The sequence below is a fragment of the Oncorhynchus gorbuscha genome, linkage group LG20, assembly GCF_021184085.1.
Source record: "Oncorhynchus gorbuscha isolate QuinsamMale2020 ecotype Even-year linkage group LG20, OgorEven_v1.0, whole genome shotgun sequence".
Classification (NCBI taxonomy): Eukaryota; Metazoa; Chordata; class Actinopteri; order Salmoniformes; family Salmonidae; genus Oncorhynchus; species Oncorhynchus gorbuscha.
This window is the reverse complement of record NC_060192.1, coordinates 16,349,734-16,372,932: the sequence shown is the minus strand read 5'-3', so window position 1 is coordinate 16,372,932 and position 23,199 is coordinate 16,349,734. Positions and strand designations below refer to the sequence as shown.

Genomic DNA, 23,199 nt, shown 5'->3' with positions numbered 1-23,199 from the left:
GGGATTTGGATTTTGGATTTGAAAAGCAGAATTGCTCCTGAGTAGAACGGATCCCCCTTTTACTGCGACACAATATATAGAAGATTGTGTACAGTTCAATACATGATAGGATTACACACAACAATATGTTTTCATCACATAATATCTTATAGACATACTATGAATAATTATTTGTAATATAACTAGTGTAAAATGTATTGATAATTGTGTCAATGTTCCATCATTTTCACCCAACTGTTTTATTTACAAAGTACAAGAGACGGGACTTTTATTCTGAAGGATTCCAAAATTACCCGGAAAAGCTTAGTTAGTCTTGCCTGCTTCACAGCGATTGCAGTCTCAACGGAACAATCACTGATAAATTTTAAAAGGCTGCAGACCGATACAAACCTGCGCTTCTAAAATAATTTAAACTATTTTTTTTCTGTTAAAACGTAGGTTATCGTTATATGGTTAAAAAAACCATTTCATGTAAATACAATTTAGATCGCTACCATTGATTATTCCGATTACATAAAACAAAGGCATTAACTAAAGCTTGCAGCTAATGCAAGCCAAATAGCTAGCTATGTTGGTAATGCTAGGCTAAATTGCTAGCTAGCTAACGTTATAGGGTAGATAGCTAGCTGGTTATGTTTGCCAGAGGTTGTAGACACGGACTTTAGCGTTGCTAATGCTGACTAGCTCGCTAGAAACCACGGACAGGAACGTTAGAACATCCTCGCTAGAAAAGCACAAATAACTTACACTTCAACGAGCTGTATTTATTATGTTCTATATAACCAGGAGGCGTATTTAGCTAACTGTTATGTAGCCAACGTTACACTCCGCATGATGGGTAGCTGGATTCAAGGTTTATTGTGGATCAGATAATCAAAATATTTTTTTTTCTCTTCTCAAGATCCTGAGCCGAGGTATCGTCGATAGTCTTTTCTGCAAGCAACCACGGACAGTTAACGTTAGCTAACACGTTACTGAACACAACGCCGGGATGTTTAACCCACACCACCACCAACAGCACCAACAACAGCAACAGTTTCACCATCATCTGCGGCAGCTTCAGCAACTGTTCCAGCACCAGCCCCCGCCGCCTCCTCCACCACAACCCCAACCCCCTCCATCGCACCATGTTCCACATCACCATCAAAGAGGACGGTAAGAAATGTGAACTCGAGGTCGTGGATATAAGGCCCTAAATCTGACTTGTTAGCAACAGCTTCTAAAATCAGACAAGCAGTAATATGTTTAGCTTGGGATTACATTTGCCAGGGGTGCGTTCAGTCAAATACGATCTAGATATATCTTCCTCTGGTTCAGTTCATTCAACGTTGCCTAACTGTTTTAGACAAGCTTTGCCAAAACGCTGAAAACCATTCTACAGGGGGCTGCATTCAGTACAAGAGAAGGGCGTTTAATAATACGGAAAAGACTCTGCTACTGAACAACCTGTTCAAGAACGGTGTGATTATGGTGGCCCAGAGGGAGATGTTTGGTGTGTGCTGCATTTAGTTTTTGGATTTAAAATGGTCACACACATATTGATGATCAGGCCACACCCACCAAACGGGAGTAGAAGTACCTCAAAGGCTGGGTTGTAATCATTAAACCAAAGCAAACAGTTGCAACATAAGCAAGTTGATATTGTACAAATTCAGATTCAGCCCCTCATTTGATTCCTAGTGAATACACCCCTGTTGAAGAACAGTGCGCACCATTTTGGGGAAACTTGTTTTTCAGTACCAATGGATGCTGCTGTGGGGAGGAAGGCTTATACACCTGCATTGCTTGCTGTTTGGGGTTTTAGGCTGGGTTTCTGTTTTTCACTTTGTGGCAACGGTTGATGTAAAAAGCGCTTTATAAATACATTTGATAATAATGGCTAGAACGGCGCCAATGGAATGGCAAACGCATGGAAACCATGAGTTTGATGTATTTGATACCATCCCACAGATGTCACTCCAGCCATTACCAAGAGCCCATCCTCCCCAATTAAGGTACCACCTGTGTAGAGTACCAACCGGCAGGCGACGTAGCAAACGTTGAATCCAACTGAATGTACCCCAGGATTATGTTCAGTGTGACAGAACTGTGTGAAACAGTGAATTCACACAGTTATGTCGTAGGCCACATATTGCCACACACACCCACCAAACAAGAGCAAACATACCCCATAGGCTGAAGAACGGTGGGCATCGTTTTAGGGAAATGCAACAAACTGTCACACTACTTAGCAAAAGTTTAAGCAAACTAAACGCACCCCGGTATCAAAGACCATTTTTAAATAAAGAGGCCTAGAAACTCCTAATCCAATAGAAATCTCCGATCACGCTTGTAGACGATGTCATGGCGACGTAAGTCGGCTCAGCTCATGCGCAGAAACACCGTCATCTTGTGCTGAACTGCACACGTGCAGGCCGATTAATCAAAGTCACTCAAACGTGTCAGTTTGTCACTTTCACAAGGTTGTAGTACACTTTCAGCTACTTAAGACATTGGCCCGAATCTAGGTTTAGCTAGTGCTGAGTAATTTGAGTGCTTTTTGAGGTAGTTTCGGTTCGATAATAAAAAAATTATCACGGTTTTTGATTTCAATACAAATGTTTTACTTGAAATGCACTATGCATTTTGTGGGTTGAATGCTGAACAGCACAAAATTAAACAATTCGTAATATGTGGCATGATGGTAGTGACTGCCCATTAGTGCTTATCAATTATTAACCATCCTTTATTCACATTACAGTTGTGTATCACATTTGTTTTATTTGATGAGATTATTTCATTCCAACTCATCTCATCTCTAGAGCTGCTGTCTGACAAAATCGCTATTTTTAGTAGTTCATCAAAATAAACAAGGCATACTTTTATGACTGCTGAATGCCAACTATCAATCACTTAATCGTGTATTTTCAGGTAGAGATAGCTCGTGAAGCAACTGCTCTCTATCCCTCTCGGTCGTGCATCCCACACCGTCTGGACCAGTAGACGTACAATGGATTATGGTCATTGTAGTTAATTACCATGTTTTCTGCGCTGAACTATGTCTAATATTGTTGGAAACTACAACTTGCTATTACATTGCACAGTTCGGGCTTGTGCTGTTTGATCGCCAGGGAAACTGCTTTGCGCTGACAGAAGGGGGGAAAAACAGAACAAAATGGAATTCAAATAATTGACTGATGTCTGTCAATTAGTTGTTTAACGAACGAAAAAAATAACTAACATTTTGGTTAATCACTCAGCATTAGGTTTTGCCATTTAGATGTTGAGAAAATGAACTAAGGGCACATTTTTCACTTCTCCTATTGACTTGCCAAACCCCGGTTTGGTATGCTTCGTGATGCGTTCCCGGAAGTATCACGATATTGGGCCTCTGGGTTTAGCAACTCTGTGCCCGTATGTTTGCTTCCGTCAGGTGGGTGCAGTGGGGTGTGGCCTGACCATGTGTGTGACCATTTGCAAAAACTTGTGCAGCACCCCCCCCTAATTCTATTGAATTAAACGTTGCTCACCTTTCTGTCCTGCTGAACGCACCTCACATTGTCTTTGTATGAATAGTATTTGTTATTGAAAATTACACTGGCCAACTGTTCCAAACTCTGTGGCTGTATTATGTTTAGATATAAATACTGCTTTGTAATTAATGCCCATTGGCTCTGTGATCACCAGGGCCATGGCTGGACCAGGCCCTGCTCCTCCTCCACCTCCCCATATGGTCAACCTGGCTGCCCAGGCCACCATCATTGCCCCCAACCCAATGTTACAAGGGGCTCTAATGATGCAGCAGATGCAAGGTGAATGTCAGCAAATGTACAGACTAGTAGATTGACATATGTTTCCAATATGGTATCACATCTTTATATCTACGTCGCTGGTGTGTACGTGCAAAAGGGCTCCCGGGTGGCGCAGCGGTCTGAGGCACTGCATCTCAGTGTAAGAGGCATCACTGCAGATACCCTGGTTTGATTCTTGGCTGTATCACAACCGGCCATGATTGGGAGTCCCATAGGGCAGCGCACAATTGGCCCAGCATCCTTTCGGGTTAGGACTTGGCCGGGGTAGGCCGTCATTGTAAATAAGAATTTGTTCTGAACTGAGTTGCCTAGTGAAATAAAGGTTAAATAAAATAAATAAATATTAAAAGCTGTATGGGTCTCTGCACTGTTAACATTGATTTGGTGTTCCTTATCGCTCCAAAGGCCACCTGATAGAAACTATGACCCCATTTAGATCTTTCTCCTCATACTCATCCGCCTCTCCCACCTCTCTCCTCCCCTCATACTCATCCCCCATCTCCGCCTCTCCCACCTCTCTCCTCCCCTCATACTCATCCCCCATCTCCGCCTCTCCCACCTCTCTCCTTCCCTCATACTCATCCCCCATCTCCGCCTCTCCCACCTCTCTCTCCTTCCCTCATACTCATCCCCCATCTCTGCGTCTCCCACCTCTCTCCTTCCCTCATACTCATCCCCCATCTCCACCTCACCCACCTCTCTCTCCTTCCCTCGTACTCATCCCCCATCTCTGCCTCTCCCACCTCTCTCTCCTTCCCTCATACTCATCCCCCATCTCTGCCTCTCCCACCTCTCTCTCCTTCCCTCATACTCATCCCCCATCTCCGCCTCTCCCACCTCTCTCCTTCCCTCATACTCATCCCCCATCTCTCCACCTCCCCACCTCTCTCCTTCCCTCATACTCATCCCCCATCTCCACCTCACCCACCTCTCTCTCCTTCCCTCATACTCATCCCCCATCTCTGCCTCTCCCACCTCTCTCTCCTTCCCTCATACTCATCCCCCATCTCCGCCTCTCCCACCTCTCTCTCCTTCCCTCATACTCATCCCCCATCTCTGCCTCTCCCACCTCTCTCTCCTTCCCTCATACTCATCCCCCATCTCTGCCTCTCCCACCTCTCTCTCCTTCCCTCATACTCATCCCCCATCTCTGCCTCTCCCACCTCTCTCTCCTTCCCTCATACTCATCCCCCATCTCTGCCTCTCCCACCTCTCTCTCCTTCCCTCATACTCATCCCCCATCTCTGCCTCTCCCACCTCTCTCTCTTATTTCTCTGGCTTTCCAGGTAGCATGCGTGGCTTTACAGCGAGCGGGCAGCAGTTCACCCAGTTCTTTGCTGCGGGGGCCCGGTCCTCTCTCCTGGGGCCTGTACCCATGGGCATGTCCATGAAGAATCCCCACATGGGCTTCCCTGCCCGACACTACCATCCCCACACCCGCTACTACAACAACAACAACAATGTAATCACAACCTCAATTTCATTATGGAGAACTACAAGGCACTGAGCACCCACTCTGAGCAGTTTCCGGTTGAGTTTTAGTCTGAGTTGTTAAGATTGCTGTGATTGTCTTAACTGTGGGACAATGCTATGAGGCTTAAAGGGGAAATCCACTCAAACTATCTTTCTGTATTTTGTTCATTAGTCCACTGTTTGATACGTTGCCGAAATGTTTTGCGTGTCAGCAGTCAAGTTTTCAAGATATTGGACTTTCAAGAAGCAAAGTGTCACCTGCCACATCATGATTAGGCAAAATGCGTATTCAGGGTATTCGCAAAGTATTCAGACGTTTCCACGTTTTCTTATGTCACAGCCTTATTCTAAAATCGATGAGGGAAAAAACTATTTCATCTAATAATGACAAAACAACAACATTTCCGTAAGTATTCAGACCATTTACTCAGTACTTTTCTGCAGCATCTTTGGCAGTGATTACAGCCTCGAGTCTTCTTGGGTATGACGCTACAAGCTGAGCATACCTGTATTTTAAGAGTTTCTCCCATTCTTCTCTGCAGATCTTCTCAAGCTCTGTCAGGTTGGATGGGGAGTGTCGCTGTACATCTATGTTCAGGTCTCTCCAGAGATGTTGGAATGGGTTCTAGTCCTGGCTCTGGCTGTACATTCAAAGACTTGTCCTAAAGCCACTCCTACTTTGTCTTGGCTGTGTGCTTAGGGTCGTTGTCCAGTTGGAAGGAGAACCTTCGCTCCAGTCTGAGGTCCTGAGCTCTCTGGGCTCTCTGGATCAGGTTTTCATCCAGGATCTCTCCGTACTTTGCTCCGTTCATCTTTCACTTGATCTTGATTAGTCTCCCAGTCCCTGCCGCTGAAAAACATCCCGACAGCCTGATGCTGCCACCACCATGCTTCACCGGAGGGATGGTGCCAGGTTTCCTCCAGACGTGCCGCTTGGCATTCAGCCCAAAGAGTACAATCTTGGTTTCGTCAGAACCAGAGAATCTTGTTTCTCATGGTCTGAGAGTCTTTAGGTGCCTTTTGGCAAACTCCAAGCAGGCTGTCATGTGCCTTTTACTGAGGAGTGGCTACCTTCTGGCCACTCTACCATAAAGGCCTGAATGTATAGTAAAGGGTCTGAATACTTAAATATGGTATTTCTGTTTTTTATTTTTAATACATTTGCATTGTTTTTCGCTTTGTCATTATAGTGTGTGTTGATAAAGACCTTTTTTTATTTAGTCCGTTTTAGAATAAGGCTGTGAAGGGATCTGAATCCTTTCCGAATGCACTGTTCGACTGAAATGCTCAAATAACACTTCTTAGTCCTCTATACCTGTTTCACACGTTAACTGTTGCTGATTGCTGAGGGAGCAGTTGATTGGTTGATCAAATTGCTCACCCTGTCCATGTAGGACTATGCTTCACGGTACCCGGATAGAAAGAGGGAGCAGAGAGCCGGGGGGAGCACAGATAACCAACCTGCAGCCAGCAGGACCCTGCCCAATGACAAGACTCTCAAAGGTAGGACCGTACCTGAGCACTCAGCGCCTGCTGGCAACGCCTGCTGGCAACACCTGCTGGCAACGCCTGCTAGCAACGCCTGCTAGCACTAGTGTTAATTTGGTGTCTTTCCTTTAGAGCTTGTGAAATCTCAGACGCATGAAAAGGGTTTGTTTTTTTCCTATGTCTCCTTCTCTGTGTGTTTTTTGAGTGGGTGTGAAACAGTCAATATGTGGTTGGAACAGTAGATAGCCTTGTGTCTCCCTCTCCCTGCAGATGGAGGAGTGGGAGGGCCAGGTGGACAGGCACGGCCCGCAGTGCAACCTGAGCCCAAGGAGCCAGCACTGAAGAAGCCGAGGACCGAGGGGTAAGTAACACTGTTTTGACTTTAGAGAATATCTCAAGGTCTTGGGCAGTTGTTTTGTTTACGTACCTATTCAGATTACACTTAACTGAGTATCCATGTGTTGAGATGAGTCCTTGGAGGGTAGCAGCTTGTAGTGACATGTATCCCCTCCCTGATCCTTTCTGTCTCAGGGCAGAGGAGACTGTGGAGCAGCCTCCGGAGACAGATGGGGTCCTAGGTGCAGCAGTGCATCAAAGCCCACCAGATGACAACCAGCTTGAAGGTGAGTGGTCTCGTATAACATCCTTCCACGCCTCCTCCTCCCACCCAGCTACAGCATTGGCCTTTCACATGTGGCCTGGTGGGACGAGTGCTTCCCTTATCTCACCTGGTCTCTCGCTTCCATGAACAGACTGTTTCATTCTGGAGGATGGGAGCACGGCTGGTCCAGATGCACTTGAGGAAAGCAGAGCAGCCAAGGTGAGTTTTATAATCAGGCTTTACTGAAGACCAAACTGTCAGTGTGATGCTAGATCAGACAGATGGCACCTGATTTCTGCTCCCAAAGTGATATCATGACCTGCTTTAAGGGCCCCTTCCTGTGTATGAGCAGGTCCAGAGTGGTGTGTCGGCCATGCCAGCCTCTGAGCAGCTGAGTGGTGAGCGCCAGGCATTTACACCAGGCCTAAAGGACATGGCAGAGGGCAAGGCTGCCTCAGGGGTATTGGAAGGAGGGCAGGAAGAGGGCAAGGAGGGGGTTGATGCTGCAAACAAGTTCTATTGCTACATCTGCACTATCACCTGTCACAACCAGCAGGTAGCGCAAACACACACACACACCCTGGGGGGGTAGAGTGAAATGTGTTTGCTTTTGGATGGTCCAAGGCAAGCACTCAGCTCGACGTATCCGACAGAGGAATCACTCTACCTCATCTCTCTGTATCGCTCTCTCCATCTCTCTGTATCGCTCTCTCTCCATCTCTCTCTGTATCGCTCTCTCCATCTCTCTTTGTATCGCTCTCTCTCCATCTCTCTCTGTATCGCTCTCTCTCTCCATCTCTCTCTGTATCGCTCTCTCTCTGTATCGCTCTCTCTCCATCTCTCTCTGTATCGCTCTCTCCATCTCTCTCTGTATCGCTCTCTCCATCTCTCTCTGTATCGCTCTCTCCATCTCTCTCTGTATCGCTCTCTCCATCTCTCTCTGTATCGCTCTCTCCATCTCTCTCTGTATCGCTCTCTCCATCTCTCTCTGTATCGCTCTCTCTCCATCTCTCTCTGTATCGCTCTCTCCATCTCTCTCTGTATCGCTCTCTCTCCATCTCTCTCTGTATCGCTCTCTCTCCATCTCTCTCTGTATCGCTCTCTCTCCATCTCTCTCTGTATCGCTCTCTCTCCATCTCTCTCTGTATCGCTCTCTCTCCATCTCTCTCTGTATCGCTCTCTCTCCATCTCTCTCTGTATCGCTCTCTCTCTGTATCGCTCTCTCTCCATCTCTCTCTGTATCGCTCTCTCTCCATCTCTCTCTGTATCGCTCTCTCTCCATCTCTCTCTGTATCGCTCTCTCTCCATCTCTCTCTCCATCTCTCTCTGTATCGCTCTCTCTCCATCTCTCTCTGTATCGCTCTCTCTCCATCTCTCTCTGTATCGCTCTCTCTCCATCTCTCTCTGTATCGCTCTCTCTCCATCTCTCTCTGTATCGCTCTCTCTCCATCTCTCTCTGTATCGCTCTCTCTCCATCTCTCTCTGTATCGCTCTCCATCTCTCTCTCCATCTCTCTCTGTATCGCTCTCTCTCCATCTCTCTCTGTATCGCTCTCTCCATCTCTCTCTGTATCGCTCTCTCTCCATCTCTCTCTGTATCGCTCTCTCTCCATCTCTCTCTGTATCGCTCTCTCTCTCTCTCTCTGTATCGCTCTCTCTCTGTATCGCTCTCTCTCCATCTCTCCATCTCTCTCTGTATCGCTCTCTCTCTGTATCGCTCTCTCCATCTCTCTCTGTATCGCTCTCTCTCCATCTCTCCATCTCTCTCTGTATCGCTCTCTCTGTATCGCTCTCTCTCCATCTCTCCATCTCTCTCTGTATCGCTCTCTCCATCTCTCTCTGTATCGCTCTCTCTCCATCTCTCTCTGTATCGCTCTCTCTCCATCTCTCTCTGTATCGCTCTCTCTCCATCTCTCTCTGTATCGCTCTCCATCTCCTGTATCGCTCTCTCTCCATCTCTCTGTATCGCTCTCTCTCCATCTCTCTCTGTATCGCTCTCTCTCCATCTCTCTCTGTATCGCTCTCTCTCCATCTCTCTCTGTATCGCTCTCTCTCCATCTCTCTCTGTATCGCTCTCTCTCCATCTCTCTCTGTATCGCTCTCTCTCCATCTCTCTGTATCGCTCTCTCTCCATCTCTCTCTGTATCGCTCTCTCTCCATCTCTCTCTGTATCTCTCCTCCATCTCTCTCTGTATCGCTCTCTCTCCATCTCTCTCTGTATCGCTCTCTCTCTCCATCTCTCTCTGTATCGCTCTCTCTCCATCTCTCGCTCTCTCTCCATCTCTCTCTGTATCGCTCTCTCCATCTCTCTGTATCGCTCTGTATCGCTCTCTCTCCATCTCTCTCTGTATCGCTCTCTCTCCATCTCTCTCTGTATCGCTCTCTCTCCATCTCTCTCTGTATCGCTCTCTCTCCATCTCTCTCTGTATCGCTCTCTCTCTGTATCGCTCTCTCTCCATCTCTCTCCATCTCTCTCTGTATTGCTCTCTCTCTGTATCGCTCTCTCTCCATCTCTCCATCTCTCTCTGTATCGCTCTCTCTCTGTATCGCTCTCCATCTCTCTCTGTATCGCTCTCTCTCTGTATCGCTCTCTCTCTGTATCGCTCTCTCTCCATCTCTCCATCTCTCTCTGTATCGCTCTCTCTCTGTATCCATCTCTCTCTGTATCGCTCTCTCTCTGTATCCATCTCTCTCTGTATCGCTCTCTCTCTGTATCGCTCTCTCCATCTCTCTCTGTATCGCTCTCTCTCTGTATCGCTCGCTCTCCATCTCTCTCTGTATCGCTCGCTCTCCATCTCTCTCTGTATCGCTCGCTCTCCATCTCTCTCTGTATCGCTCGCTCTCCATCTCTCTCTGTATCGCTCGCTCTCCATCTCTCTCTGTATCGCTCGCTCTCCATCTCTCTCTGTATCGCTCGCTCTCCATCCTCTCTGGCTGCTCTCCATCTCTCTCTGTATCGCTCTCTCTCCATCTCTGTATCGCTGCTCTCCATCTCTCTCTGTATCGCTCGCTCTCCATCTCTCTCTGGCTGTATCTCTCTCTGTATCGCTCTCTCCATCTCTGTATCGCTGTCTCCATCTCTCTCTGTATCGCTCGCTCTCTCCCTCTCTCTGTATCGCTCGCTCTCCATCTCTCTGTATCGCTCTCTCCCTCTGGCTGTATCGCTCTCTCCCTCTGGCTGTATCGCTCTCTCTGGCTGTATCGCTCGCTCTCTCCCTCTGGCTGTATCGCTCGCTCTCTCCCTCTGGCTGTATCGCTCGCTCTCTCCCTCTGGCTGTATCGCTCGCTCTCTCCCTCTGGCTGTATCGCTCGCTCTCGCTGTATCGCTCTCTCTCTCTCGCTGTATCCCTCTCTCGCTGTATCGCTCTCTCTCTCTCTCTGTATCCCTCTCTCTCTGTATCGCTCTCTCGCCCTCTCTCTGTATCGCTCTCTCGCCCTCTCTGTATCCCTCTCTCGCTGTATCGCTCTCTCGCCCTCTCTCTGTATCGCTCTCCATCTCTCGCTGTATCGCTCTCGCCCTCTCTCTGTATCGCTCTCCATCTCTCGCTGTATCGCTCTCTCGCCCTCTCTCTCCCTCTCTCTGTATCGCTCGCTCTCTCTCCCTCTCTCTGTATCGCTCGCTCTCTCTCCCTCTCTGTATCGCTCGCTCTCTCTCCCTCTCGCTGTTTCGCTCTCTCGCTGTTTCGCTCTCTCGCTGTTTCGCTCTCTCGCTCCATTTATTTTTTGTCTTTAGGACTTCCAGAGTCACATGAACAGCCTGGTCCACCAGCAGAGGATGATGGAGATCCAACACATGTCCAGTGCCTGTCTGGTCACCTTGATGCCCCGCGTCCAGGAGTCACTGCAGGGAGGCTGCAGGGACAGCTCCTTCAGGGACGGGTCAGTACTAATGCACGTCATTAGGCACCATACGGATAAAAACTGACCCAAATTGGAAGGGTCTGTCTGTCCACTAAGAAACACTTGTTTTCCTTTTCCATTGCAAAATGTTTTGCTACGGTCTATGAATACGACCCTGATGGTCCTCAGAGCTGTGTGTGCTTAACACAGAGAGAAGAGACCCGGCCTGCAGCGTTGGTGTGCCACCTGCCAAATCCACTACACCAGTACAGTCATGGACCACCGCAGGACCAGTGAGCACAAGCTCACCAGCCGCACCTCCAACCCCTCCTGTACTGTCTGCAAGAGGCACTTCAGGAGCGCACTCCTGTTCCTGGAGCACATGCAGTCCCAGGAGCACAAGCAGAGAGTCGGCGAGGTGTGTCCGCCGGTCTACTCACCTCTGCCTCGGCAGCTTGTAAATCCATTCAATTGATTACCTTTCTTGTGTCCCAGATGGCGCCCTATTCCTTATATAGTGCACTAACTAGGGAATAGGGTGCCATTTGGGACACAATCAGTGTCCGCTATTCCCCTCCCCCCTCTTATTCACTGTTCTGTGCTCCTCCCACGACAGCTTCGGGAGGAGGGAGGGCCAGCGGCCTTAGCTGAACTGGTTGCCATGGACGAACAGGGCTGTTTTGTAGATGACGGAGATGAGGAGGGGGGGGAAGAGGACGAGGAAGATGGTGACCGAAGCAGCTCCCATGGAAAGGTTAGGCATCTGCTCGTACATGCTTTGTCGTTCCTCGCTCTTTCTCCCACATTCACTTTGTCACAGGATCCATACTAGAGACATTTTGAAGTGTTCTCCATGGAACTTCTGTGTGTGTTGGTTTCCATCTGTTTGGTCATGTATGTGTTTGGTGTGGCAGGAGGGCTGGCCTACCCAGATGGAGGTGGCTTTACTGGAGGACATAGATGAAGATGAGGAATATGACCCTGACACGGTGTACGGTGAGTGACACACTCTACCAGGGGTCATTGTTTTTTTTATCTCACCTTTATTTAACCAGGTAGGCCAGTTGAGAACAAGTTCTCATTTGCAACTGTGGCCTGACCAAGATAAAGCAAAGCAGTGCGACAAAAACAACAACACAGAATTACACATAAACAAACATGCAGTCAATAACACAATAGAAAAATGTATGTACAGTGTGTGCAAATGTAGAAGAGTAGGGAGGTAAAGGCAATAAATAGGCCATGGAGTTGAAATAATTACAATTGAGCATTAACAGTGGAGTGATAGATGTGCAAGTAGAGATACTGGGGTGCAAGAGGATAAGTAACCATATGGGGATGAGGTAGTTGGGTGGGCTATTTACAGATTGGCTGTGAACAGGTACAGTGATCTGTAAGCTGCTCTGACAGCTGATGCTTAAAGTTAGAGAGGGAGATATAAGACTTCAGTGATTTTTGCAATTCGTTCCAGTCATTGGCAGCAGAGAACTGGAAGGAAAGGCGGCCAAAGTAAGTGTTGGCTTTGGGGATTGTCTCACCACACACCAGTCACGGACTTGAAAAGCCATTTCGAATCAATCATTTTTCTGTTCATGTTATTTGTATATTGCACATTATGATTTTGTCATGTGCCATTCCATTTTCATTGACTAACAGTACCTCTCTCTGCTCATCTCCCAGGTTCAAGCTTTGTGGTTCCCGTGGCTGGGTTCCTCTGTAGAATCTGCCAGCACTTCTACCATTTTGAGTCTTCAGCCCGCCACTCGCACTGCAAGTCACTCAAACACTTTGAGAACCTCAAGGTTGGTTGATTAATGGCACGTACTGTGTATGAATTAAGACCCTACCCACACAACATTTACGGGTTTGCCTACGGTTGTCTGTCTATTGCAGTCATCGCCGTTAAATCCTATACGCTTGTGCCTTCTCTCCCTTCCAGAAGTACAGGGCCTTGCGTAGCCAGAAGGATGGGACATTGGAACCTAGTCCCGTGGACGGGGATGCAGAGTGTGACAGTAACCACAGCCTGCCTTCAGAGGTCCTCGGCAGCCCTGCCTTACTGTCGCCCACCACCGCGCTGAGGCCCTCTCAGCCCTGCCCTCAACCCCAGGACAACACTCCCTCAGCCTCATCTTTATCCCAGCAGCACCACGCCACTACCGGCACCCCTACCACCACCAGCACGAAGGGGACCCTGGGCCAAGCCACCCCAGAGCAGCAGAGCCTCGCTGGGCCTGAGGACAAGGAGGAAGAGCCAACCCTAGACCTAGGACCAGTCACAGAAGACACAGAGGAGGAGCCAGTCACAGGAGAGACTGAAGAGGAGGCAGCTGCCCAAGAGGAGAAGCTGGGCGACGTGAACGCGAAGGGGGGATCCAAACGAAGGTCTGGGAGGACAACACAGAGACGTTGAGAGAGTGGAAGAAAAAGATGATATCCAGTACAATCGCTACCCTAGGACAGGGTCGGTTAGTTTGGGACAGGTTCCCCCACCTCCTTTTCTGTATAGCTCAATGGACCAAGAAAAGAACACCCTGGCAACTCAAAACCAGGGGTCCTCCTAGCATACCTCGGTGTTTCATTTTTTTTTTTTTTACAACACAACCACAACTAGATACAGATGTATTTCTAACAGGCGTTCAGCTAAACCTGACCGAAGAGGAGAACCGTCGGGGGAACAACGAGTGGACGTTTTGTGTTTCTATCATAGTGTTAAGAGTCAAGTGAAAACACAGGTCAAGCTTAGTTCAACGACACGTTGTGTTCAATCTAACTCCGTAACACATTGTAGCCACGTTTAGGAAGGAAGTGGTGTTGTTTTAGTCCAGGCATTTCCCATAAAGCTAACAACAATGCTTTGTCAAGCTTTTAGTGAGACTTAGAATGTAGCGTTTTAGCAGTTGACTTTTATCTGAAGAACAAAAAAAATGTGGGGGGGGGGGGGGTCGACTAAACGTTTAAAAAGTAAACTGTACTTTTGTTTGAATGTCGAGTAACGATGACCCTTGATTTGATCCTAGCTTTGTTGAAGTGTTACTGTCCTTGACATTTTTTTTTTTACACAAACTGAACTGTAATGGAGATTTCTTGGGAAGGCAGGCGAAAGGGAAGGCAGGCGAAAGGGATAGGGATAGGTTAGAGGTTCAAAGGAGATAAGTCCCAACTGCTTTGTCTATTCTGCTCAGATACAGTGTGAGCTACTGTTTTCCCATCATCACTGTACTACTAAAGTCATTCTGACTTGTTTAGCTCTTTAATTCCATGGTTGCTGAAACTCTGCCTAAATCCCAATGGTGTTGCGCCTAAGTTGCACATGAACCTGCAAAAGGCTGAGCTATTAGCTCATATGGCTTTGTCAAGACTGGGAGAATTTTTTTTTTTTGGGTCAGTAGTGTTTCTGCAATGTTAGGAAGCAGTACATGCTTTTAGTGAGCGTTAGAATGTAGCTTCTCTTACTGAAAGTCTCATAATGTTGTGAAAGTGCTGGAGTAGACAAATCCTAAGACCATAAACAGTTCCTTTAGAGTTGGCTGAGAAAAGGTTATCTTTGCCATAGTTTGTTCTCCACTGAGAACCAGTTTTATGCAAAGGTAAGTGATCACTTATATTTTTCCTCAGTTGTGAGCATTAGGTCTACCTATTGCCAGTTGATATGATGGGTGGATTTCCAAAGCCTGTCACCCCATTTAATATTTACAATTTCAAATGTCCTGCAATGTTGCATTAACATAGTTTACACATCACAACACAAACGTGACACTAAAAGAGTTGAGTAGTTTTGTGCTTGTTTTCCCAACATTTTAAATTGCGTTGTTACTTCGTTCTTTTTTTCTCACCTACATCTTGTACGCTCCAGTACACTTGACTAGTAGAGTCGTTTTCATTGGAGTAGAATTGTCCGTACAGGAATTGCATGGCAGTGTTGTCACCTTTCAACTGGGTAACCTAACATCAAGGTTATCAACACCAATGAAGTGGAATGATAGGACTTTTGAGTTTTTCCTAACCATGAGACATGCCTGGGTGAAACTCGGGGCCCTAACTGGTCAGGAAAAACTCTTGGCCCCTGGCATGGAGAATTAAGTGTCATTTCCCCAGTGATAATCAATTAGTGAAGCAGAGTAGCAGTTTAAGAAACTGATAACCAGCAGCTCTGATTTTGATGAGCACCAACAGAAGGAATAGAATGATTCATCTGCCTGTGATCTCAAATTAAATATGATTTGTCACATGCGCCGAATACCAAGGGTGTCGACTTCACAGTGAAATGCTCATCAGCCCTTCCAAACAATGCAGTTAAAATAGTCCACAAGAAGAATACAATACACAAGAATGGAGATCTATTCATGGTCCATCACAAGACATGGATAGGCATTTGTCACAGATCTACTGGTGAGGAGACTTCTCTAACTGAATATAGGATGTTTAAGTTGTAGACAGAACTACACAAAACTAAAAAGTAATGTAGCACTGCACAGATAAGTCACCAATCACAGCAGGTGGAAATAGACACTTTATTTTCTTCTTTCAAGGAATCAATCTTTTCCTTCCAGATTGTACTTTAAGTGAATGGCCAGTTTTATTAGTTAACCTGCACAGAGGAAGAGCAGATACATATTGGTTTTGATGAAGGTAAGCGCAGTTGTCTGCAAGATTATCTGGTTCCGGTCCCACTGAAATATTACAGGACCAGAGCGTGATGAAAATGGTCATTTAAGAGACATTTCAAAGCTGTATGTTTCTTAATGGATTTTTATTCAACAAATGACAAACTCAGATGAACAAAATAGTTGTTTTCTAGCAGCTAGAAGTTTCTTGTATTTTTTGGGGGATGTTTTCTGTATTGGGTTCCTTTTAATTTATAAATAAAATATGACTATTGCCTCACTTGAATATATCACACCTGTTCATTGTTTGAAATGTTTTAGAGACCTAGTGCTTTTAAGTTAGCAATTCTCAAGATGTCACACTCAGTAACATGAAATATACTGTATTTATACCTGGCTAACAAAAACAGAATAGGAAAAAGTGGAACACAGCACAAAACATTAATCTCTTCTTGCACATCACTGAAAAACATTGACCAATGAAAGTCACGTAATTTGGAATATTGTATTATTGCTGTTAAGGTAGTTTCCCCACAAAGAGGTAAATATTGACTACAAACAACCAGTTATGTCAATCAATGAGCTCATTCCACATGCTTTCACCCCATACCAAGCACAGGGATAAATACGTACTATAGTATCAATTGAGGACTGTATACAGGTAGCTAAACATTAGTATACATCGTATGTGATGGTGGATACGTGTTGGCATAAAGTAATCACTTCAACACACAGAATGAACTGTCAGCTTTTGGCTAATTTACCTTCCCCTGTGAAGAACCATTTTAAGATTTCAACAGCAGAGTGTGGATTCATAAGCACTACATGTAAGGGACAGAAAAGGACAAACCCTATTCACACTTATCTAAGTGTCGACACACCACACAGAAACACTTGAGGAAATATGCTCATATAGATGGAAGGAATGTTGTTGAAGATCTCTAGTCAAGCTTTGTCCTCTCACTCTCCGCCCTTCTCCCCTTCAGTGGCTGGAGAATCCTGGTCTGGGAACAATTTCTCCTCTCCTGGGGGTGTAGCAGTGGTCAGCTGACCTCTGAACTCCTGCCTGGCCTGCCGGTTAGACTCCAACAGTTCATGTAGTTTGCCATTCAGGGAGTCGTTGCGTTCCTCCAGGTCATCCAGGCAGGAGTTGATCTGATCCAGCATAGTGTTGATGGCTGCATACTCTGCCAAACAAGAGTGATGTGAGAACAGAGACGATGCAAGTCCTAACAGACAAATACAGGCACTCTTTTGACTTACCTATGTAGACAGCGGAGAATGAGAATACACACACACCGTATCCCTTAGTCACAGGTGAAGAGATGACGCTAGATGGTGTATGATGACATTGACATCTGAAACATACCAGTATTACCTTCTTCGTTGAATTCATCTTCATCCTCAATGATGCCATCGTCACTTGGGATGTTAGGATCTCCATTTGGTCCAGACATATTGTTGCTTACGTATAATTAACTACACTAAAATGAAATAGGGAAGGATGCGTTAGCTAGCTAGACATAGCCCATAGCATTGATAGTAGCTAACTTAACAACAGATGCTAGTTGACTTATATTACTATGTTCATCACCAGTGTATTTGACATATAAGAGGGGGTTCTAACAGAAAATTCCGCTGAAAAAGTTAAAATGACAATCGTAATGCACAAATTGGATTTTGCTTAACTGCAACCGCAAGTGTCTTTGGTCTAACCTGTCACGCACTGTCAGCTGACTGATAACAATACTAGTCGTCGCTAGTTACCACAACCATAAAGTCCTAAACCTCGCCCAATTATATGTATATATTTTTTTAAGGATTTTAAATCTAACCTTAAATTAAGACCAAAAAGCACATTTATACTTTCATATATTTTTACGATATAGCCAATGTTTCCTTTGTGGTTGTGGTAATTAGTGGAAACCGAAACAAGCTGCCGGAAATTATGCCTTGACGCATTGTCCAAAAATTGCTTTACAAATACTTCAATAAATCTACATCTACAATATATCTGTCCTTGTAATGATGAGTATAAAAAAATCTAATTTAGCATGTGTATCAGACTGGAACACAATATCAGGATCGATAGATTCACATCAGGCAGTTTTGTGGCCAGTTTCGTGATGTCTATCTTGAGATTTATATTAGTATATTATATTTGGCAAATGCCCTCTATCATTCATTCCAACGTTAATGTTAAACTTTTAAGTGTTTAATTGGATTCATTTTAACGTTCAATTTATATTGATATTTATGCATTACAGACAGTTGTGTTTATTTTGTCTTTGAGTACTAGACCCTATCTCAGACTGCTTCATACGGTAATGAACAATAGGTGGTGCCAAAGTACTACGCATCTTGCGAGGAAGAAATACGCCGGCGTACACACGTGTCTCGGACCCTGCATACATGATAGAGACAGTCAGCTAGTAGCTAGTGAGCTCAAATAAAATAACCTTATCGAGCTAGCCACTTGATTACTCGACCATGGAGGACCTACCTGCAGATATCAAAGCGTTCCTTCTGAACCATCCATTTCTTGAATATACGGGTGACGGTAAAAAGGTTAGCTAGAAGAATTTCCAAAAAACGTATTTTTACAAAATACTGTATAAACTAGCCAGCTAACGTTAGTTAGCTCATAATGATAGCACAGATGTGACAATAGGCTGCGCAGCTAGTTTGTCAGCCACTAGCTTCTGCTCTGTCAAATGGCCGGCTGTATCTGCGAATGATGTGAGGAACAAGACGTAAAAAATGTGTTTTTGTTTTACCCCCGTTTCAGATTAAATGCACACTCAATGGACATGATTGTCCTTGCAACCTTACAGAGCTCCAGAACTTCACCAAAGGGAAGAAATATCAGAAACTAAGTTCTACTGCAGAGTTCAACTATGGTCAATACGAACCTCATGTTGTGCCCAGCTCGAAGCAACCGTAAGTATTCTCCAAGAGTCATACTTTCAGTACTTGGATACAGGACTTTCAGTACCTGATTACAGGACCTGTGTGATTTATCAGCTGCCTGTCAACCAGTTATTTGAATTGTTACTGACAAAGTATGTATGTCTGACCTACAGCAATCATCTCTTCTGCAAGTTAACACTCAGACATATCAATCGCCTGCCACACCAGGTCTTACGGCACATCAATGGCAAGCGGTTCCAAAAAGCAAAGAAGAAATGTCAGTTTGTCGCCACCCAAAATGTCCTTCCTACACTCAAATGTTGATGCTTCCTTTCCACTCAAAGTTTTAGAGGGTTTTCCATGTTGAGTTTTGTTGGATAGGTAGAGTAGAACTACCTGAAACACCACATAGGTTGTTTTCATTGTTGTCAGTACAGTTTATGAATGATCTAATCTCTCCCCTAGATGAAGCGTGTGTACAACAGGGGATGGAGTACATTCCAGCCAGCCTCCGACAGAAGAAGCCCAGAGATAGCGATGGGGAGAGGGGGCGTAACACCCAGCGGGGGAATGGAGCGTGGGCTCCTGACTCCAGCAATGAGGGTGGCAGCGACTCAGAGGACAGCATGAGTGACCTGTACCCATGTTAGTACCTCAGTCATTTAACGTGTAAAACAGTCAATGGGGACAATGTCTGCTGTGGATGAGCAATAACCTGATATGTGGATTCAAGTACATTTAGATTTATTTCATCAATTTCCTTCCTTTCTGGAAGGTGAAAACTGATGTCTGTCTTTTTGTTTCCCAACAGCCTCTTTATTTTCTCTGCAAAAAGAGACTGAGGAGGGTATGGAGGCGGAAAAAGATGACTTTAAAACGGATGACGATGAGCAGATGGAAGTTGATAAACAGGCGCCACAGAAACGCAAGAAGGTCAGACGGCTTAACTCGCTCAACACTGTCTTTACACCAATAGTGTTGCGTGGTCTTCCACACAAACAGGTCTGACTGTGGTTTTTGAATTATTGAAATTAGTAACACAGCTCTCTCTGTATTCTCAACAGGTTCAGTCTGGTGGTTTCCAGAAGAAATTCAAGAATCATAACTTGAAAAGAAAAGGTTTAAAGACCAATGTGAAAGTAAAAAATGTCAAATAAAGGTGAATATAAAATGTTTCTCTAATCGTACTCTGAATTTGTAGATGCAAACATGGTTAAACACTACTTGTAACAGCTACTTAATGATTTGTAGGTCCTATTTCGAGCAAGAGTTGACAGATAAACACTACATCTGTAATGTTCCTCACACAAGCATTTTACAGTCATAACATGGATTCTGCTAATGCCCAGAAGTAAATATAGGCCTGTTTCTAATTTCAACTACAGCATTTCATCTTCATCATATTAGCTCCAATTATGAAAAGGTCCCAAACATACTAGAGTATTCATTCAGTATCAATAGAAGAGATTATGGAAAAGTTTGATAAAGTAACTGCCAGCTAAGGTATTTAAAGACTGAGTTGTATTCATTCCGCCGATTCTATTGCTAAATGTTTCTTAAACAAAAGCAAATGAAACGGTAAGGGACTTATTCATTCCACTGATTATGTTGCAAAATCTAAGCAAACAACAAAACAGGGAGGGCATTACCTACATTTGTCTAGTAGAAAGTACAAACAGTTGCAAATCTGTCTCTGGACAGATGCTGTGATACACCCAAATACAAGGAGTTCCAAAAACTGAAGAAATGTCTACTTTAAGCCACCCAAAATGACCTTCCTCCTACCTACTCAAATGTTGATTAGGCCTCTACTGCCATTCATTCCAATTACACTGGTTTGGATATCTCCCTGACCAATATGGCTGCTATTTTCAACCCATTCTGGAACTTTGAGGATTTATGACATAGCCCTGTCTATGCCTTCTCAATCAATTAGGGCTGTAATCATTCGTTGCAATTAGGGCTGTAATCAACAGTTGCAAAGCATTCGGTTGCACAACAGAATCAACTGAATGAGTACACCCCTGAATTTGTCAAAAGTAAACTATTTTTTAAATCTGAAAATTGTTTATTTTGGACAAATTCAACGCTGTGGATTGACTGCATAGTTTGAATAGAATATTGGCAGTTAATTTTAATGTATGGAATAATGAATCTAAAACTGTCTGGCTAGCTAACAAACATACAGTGCAGATACATTCAAATGCATTATTTTACACTATCTTATCACAGCACTGGCAGGTTGACCAACTCCCTGACCAAATGGCTGATCTTTATACCATCAGGTTCATGTGCATTCTAGTGTTTTCACTAATTCTACAGGAGACTGTGCAATCGTGGGATCTGGTTGTTACTACCATATCTTTGCTCTTTAGCTTCTGTCGCATAGAGTACGACGTAGGAGCAACTCTGCAGGACATATTTACACATTTCCTGTATCCTTGCAGATCATAATTTCGAATAAAAAACAAAGCAAACCTTATCAGATTCGAATGGGGGTAGGAGTGCGTGCATTCTTCCGTATGGTCTCCAATATGCATAGCTACGTTTTCGATGCATGTTTGTTTACCTTCTAGGTAACTTGCCTGGTTGGTCTCCGCAACATCAACAAACATGGATGAAGGACAACACAAAGACAGTTTAATGCACATTGTATTCGCATATACTGCCTAGTATACTTCTAAATTATGTTTATGATATATATATATATAGAACCTTTAAGTATTCTGCCATTTTCTAATAAAATCTTCATTATTTTGCTTTTCGGCAATGGACTAGCTCGTAGCCAGCAGTAGTTTATGATAGCTAGCTAGCTACTGACCAAGCTAGTCAGCTTAACATTAAAAAATATATGTACAATTATGATGAACGTTGATGACCTGTGTTGGGCTCATATGGCAATTTTATTGTTACAGGGGAGCCAACAATGTCTCCTAAACGGAGAACATTGAACATTGCCATGATAACTTCATCCTCAAGGTTCAGGTGGTGTGACTCAAAACACAAGATTCCTATCAAAGACACCAATGAGCTGTGACTACACTGTCTCGGCATCCAACATGCCAAGGAGGCTGTGCTGGAGTATGGGAAATGCCCCCAGTGTGCCAAGATGGACTGGAGCACCTGCATCAACCGCTTCACCAAAGTTCAGGAGATAATGCATCATGAGAGGAGGCACGAGGCAGCACAGTCTGAAGTTAAGCTCAAGTCTGAGACCACCTCGGCTCCCATCAAGGAACCAAAACTGGGGGAAGACCCAGTCCCCATTCTACCCCCACCTCGGCTCTCTACTACTACACCTGTATATTCATCCACCATGCCAGTGTTGTTCACCATCCTCTCCCTGCAGACAGGGCCCAATTCCAGCATCCCAAAAAACACTTTCCTCTCACAACTTGCTATTCAGCAGTCAGCTGACTCCACCCCATCCATGAGCCAGTCAGGTTCCCACATGCTGACTTCCAGGGTTCGGCAAACGATACCGTTTCTCAAAATGCCGCTCGCGCTGCACCAATCACTCCAAACGGAGCCACGGTAGCCTCCAGCGGAGACGCTCTCCATCCTCCTCGTCTTCCTCCTACAGACTTTTGCCCCTCTGGAAAGTGGAGGAGGTCTCAGAGAGAGTCGCGGCATTATGTCGGCCATCTTCCAGGCAATGAAGCCAACGGAGAACAAGGATGCGCTGGTCCCGGCTGTGCGATTGCATTTCACTGAGACTCTAGTTGAGAAGATGTACCAGACTGCTAGCATGCTTGCCAAGACGGCCAACTACCTGCACTACCTATCCGACTACCAGAGGAGGCTGCTGCTGGAGAACACTGAGGATCGTTCAGCACAGAGTTTTGTGGCTATCCTCAGTAAGCTGAAGATCATTGGCCAGTTCACGCTTTAGCTGTCCTCCCACCTAGGCTGAACTGTCTGGAAGGGTCATGGCTTCTTCTGTAGCCATCCGAAGACAGGTCTGGATTGCCAAGACCAACTTCACAGACTCTCTGAAAGCCACCTTACATTTGTGGTCAGTCACACCTATGTGGTCAGTCACACCTATGGGGTCAGCTCAGCTTCAGGCCCTAGATCGACTGGAATGGTGTGCAAACAGGAACCGTCGTAATGGCTACCTGTTGCAGGTGTAAAAAAATATTTACTTTTACTAAATTATTCACTTGTAGATATTCTCTATAGTCTTATTGGACTCCAGTTTTTTATATAACCAGGCAAGTCAGTTATGAACAAATACTTATTTACAATGACGGCCTACCCCAAATTACACTGGGCCAATTCTGCGCCGCCCTATGGGACTCCCAATCTAAACCACATGTGATGCAGCCTGGATTCAAACCAGGGACTGCAGTGACGCCTCTTGCACTGAGATGCAGTGGCTTAAACCGCTGTGCCACTCGGGAGTCATGAACAGTTCAATGAACTTTGATAGAGTGTTTACTTTATCAGGGAATTTTGCAACTGTTGAACAAAGGTGGTGTAGTGTCTGT

General features: G+C 45.2%; 3 protein-coding genes across 9 annotated transcripts; 2 read left to right on the top strand and 1 right to left on the bottom strand.

The window, feature by feature from the left end:
* Positions 1–297: 297 nt before the first annotated feature.
* Positions 298–16,079, top strand: ciz1a (cdkn1a interacting zinc finger protein 1a). 2 transcript variants are annotated; one of them, XM_046317160.1, is made up of 15 exons: positions 298–434; positions 902–1,155; positions 3,667–3,791; positions 5,078–5,253; positions 6,659–6,767; positions 7,023–7,113; positions 7,284–7,375; positions 7,505–7,572; positions 7,706–7,909; positions 11,086–11,231; positions 11,403–11,610; positions 11,809–11,946; positions 12,107–12,188; positions 12,873–12,994; positions 13,132–16,079. In XM_046317160.1, the coding sequence occupies exons 2-15, from the start codon at positions 992–994 to the stop codon at positions 13,603–13,605; spliced, it is 2,199 nt and encodes a 732-aa protein (XP_046173116.1). In that variant the 5' UTR covers positions 298–434; positions 902–991; the 3' UTR covers positions 13,606–16,079. The 2 variants fall into 2 exon arrangements, with proteins under 2 accessions (XP_046173116.1, XP_046173117.1); XM_046317161.1 differs by having other exon boundaries at positions 332–471.
* On the bottom strand, positions 15,927–17,657 carry bbln (bublin coiled coil protein). 6 transcript variants are annotated; one of them, XM_046317162.1, is made up of 3 exons: positions 17,516–17,657; positions 17,169–17,283; positions 15,927–16,986 (listed from the first exon to the last, which is right to left on the bottom strand). In XM_046317162.1, the coding sequence occupies exons 2-3, from the start codon at positions 17,254–17,256 to the stop codon at positions 16,760–16,762; spliced, it is 315 nt and encodes a 104-aa protein (XP_046173118.1). In that variant the 5' UTR covers positions 17,257–17,283; positions 17,516–17,657; the 3' UTR covers positions 15,927–16,759. The 6 variants fall into 6 exon arrangements, with proteins under 6 accessions (XP_046173118.1, XP_046173123.1, XP_046173125.1 ...); XM_046317167.1 differs by having other exon boundaries at positions 17,178–17,283; XM_046317169.1 differs by having other exon boundaries at positions 17,178–17,283; positions 17,635–17,653.
* A 460-nt stretch (positions 17,658–18,117) lies between these two features.
* On the top strand, positions 18,118–21,757 carry LOC124007254 (surfeit locus protein 2-like). Its single transcript, XM_046317686.1, has 7 exons — positions 18,118–18,367; positions 18,588–18,739; positions 18,883–18,986; positions 19,175–19,354; positions 19,521–19,642; positions 19,774–19,868; positions 21,625–21,757. The coding sequence occupies exons 1-6, from the start codon at positions 18,290–18,292 to the stop codon at positions 19,864–19,866; spliced, it is 729 nt and encodes a 242-aa protein (XP_046173642.1). The 5' UTR covers positions 18,118–18,289; the 3' UTR covers positions 19,867–19,868; positions 21,625–21,757.
* Positions 21,758–23,199: the final 1,442 nt, after the last annotated feature.

What these genes read in the sequence shown, in the direction of transcription:
- LOC124007254 (XM_046317686.1), top strand. Translation starts at nt 18,290, where the DNA reads ATGGAGGACCTACCTGCAGATATCAAAGCGTTCCTTCTGAACCATCCA. An exon ending in CCAAAAAGCAAAGAAGAAAT is followed by an intron (nt 18,987 to 19,174) that starts GTCAGTTTGTCG and finishes TCTCTCCCCTAG; the next exon opens with ATGAAGCGTGTGTACAACAG. An exon ending in CGCCACAGAAACGCAAGAAG is followed by an intron (nt 19,643 to 19,773) that starts GTCAGACGGCTT and finishes TATTCTCAACAG; the next exon opens with GTTCAGTCTGGTGGTTTCCA.
- ciz1a (XM_046317160.1), top strand. Translation starts at nt 992, where the DNA reads ATGTTTAACCCACACCACCACCAACAGCACCAACAACAGCAACAGTTT. An exon ending in ACTACAACAACAACAACAAT is followed by an intron (nt 5,254 to 6,658) that starts GTAATCACAACC and finishes CTGTCCATGTAG; the next exon opens with GACTATGCTTCACGGTACCC. An exon ending in TGACCCTGACACGGTGTACG is followed by an intron (nt 12,189 to 12,872) that starts GTGAGTGACACA and finishes CTCATCTCCCAG; the next exon opens with GTTCAAGCTTTGTGGTTCCC.
- bbln (XM_046317162.1), bottom strand. Translation starts at nt 17,256, where the DNA reads ATGTCTGGACCAAATGGAGATCCTAACATCCCAAGTGACGATGGCATC. An exon ending in CAACGAAGAAGGTAATACTG is followed by an intron (nt 16,987 to 17,168) that starts GTATGTTTCAGA and finishes CTTGTTTGGCAG; the next exon opens with AGTATGCAGCCATCAACACT.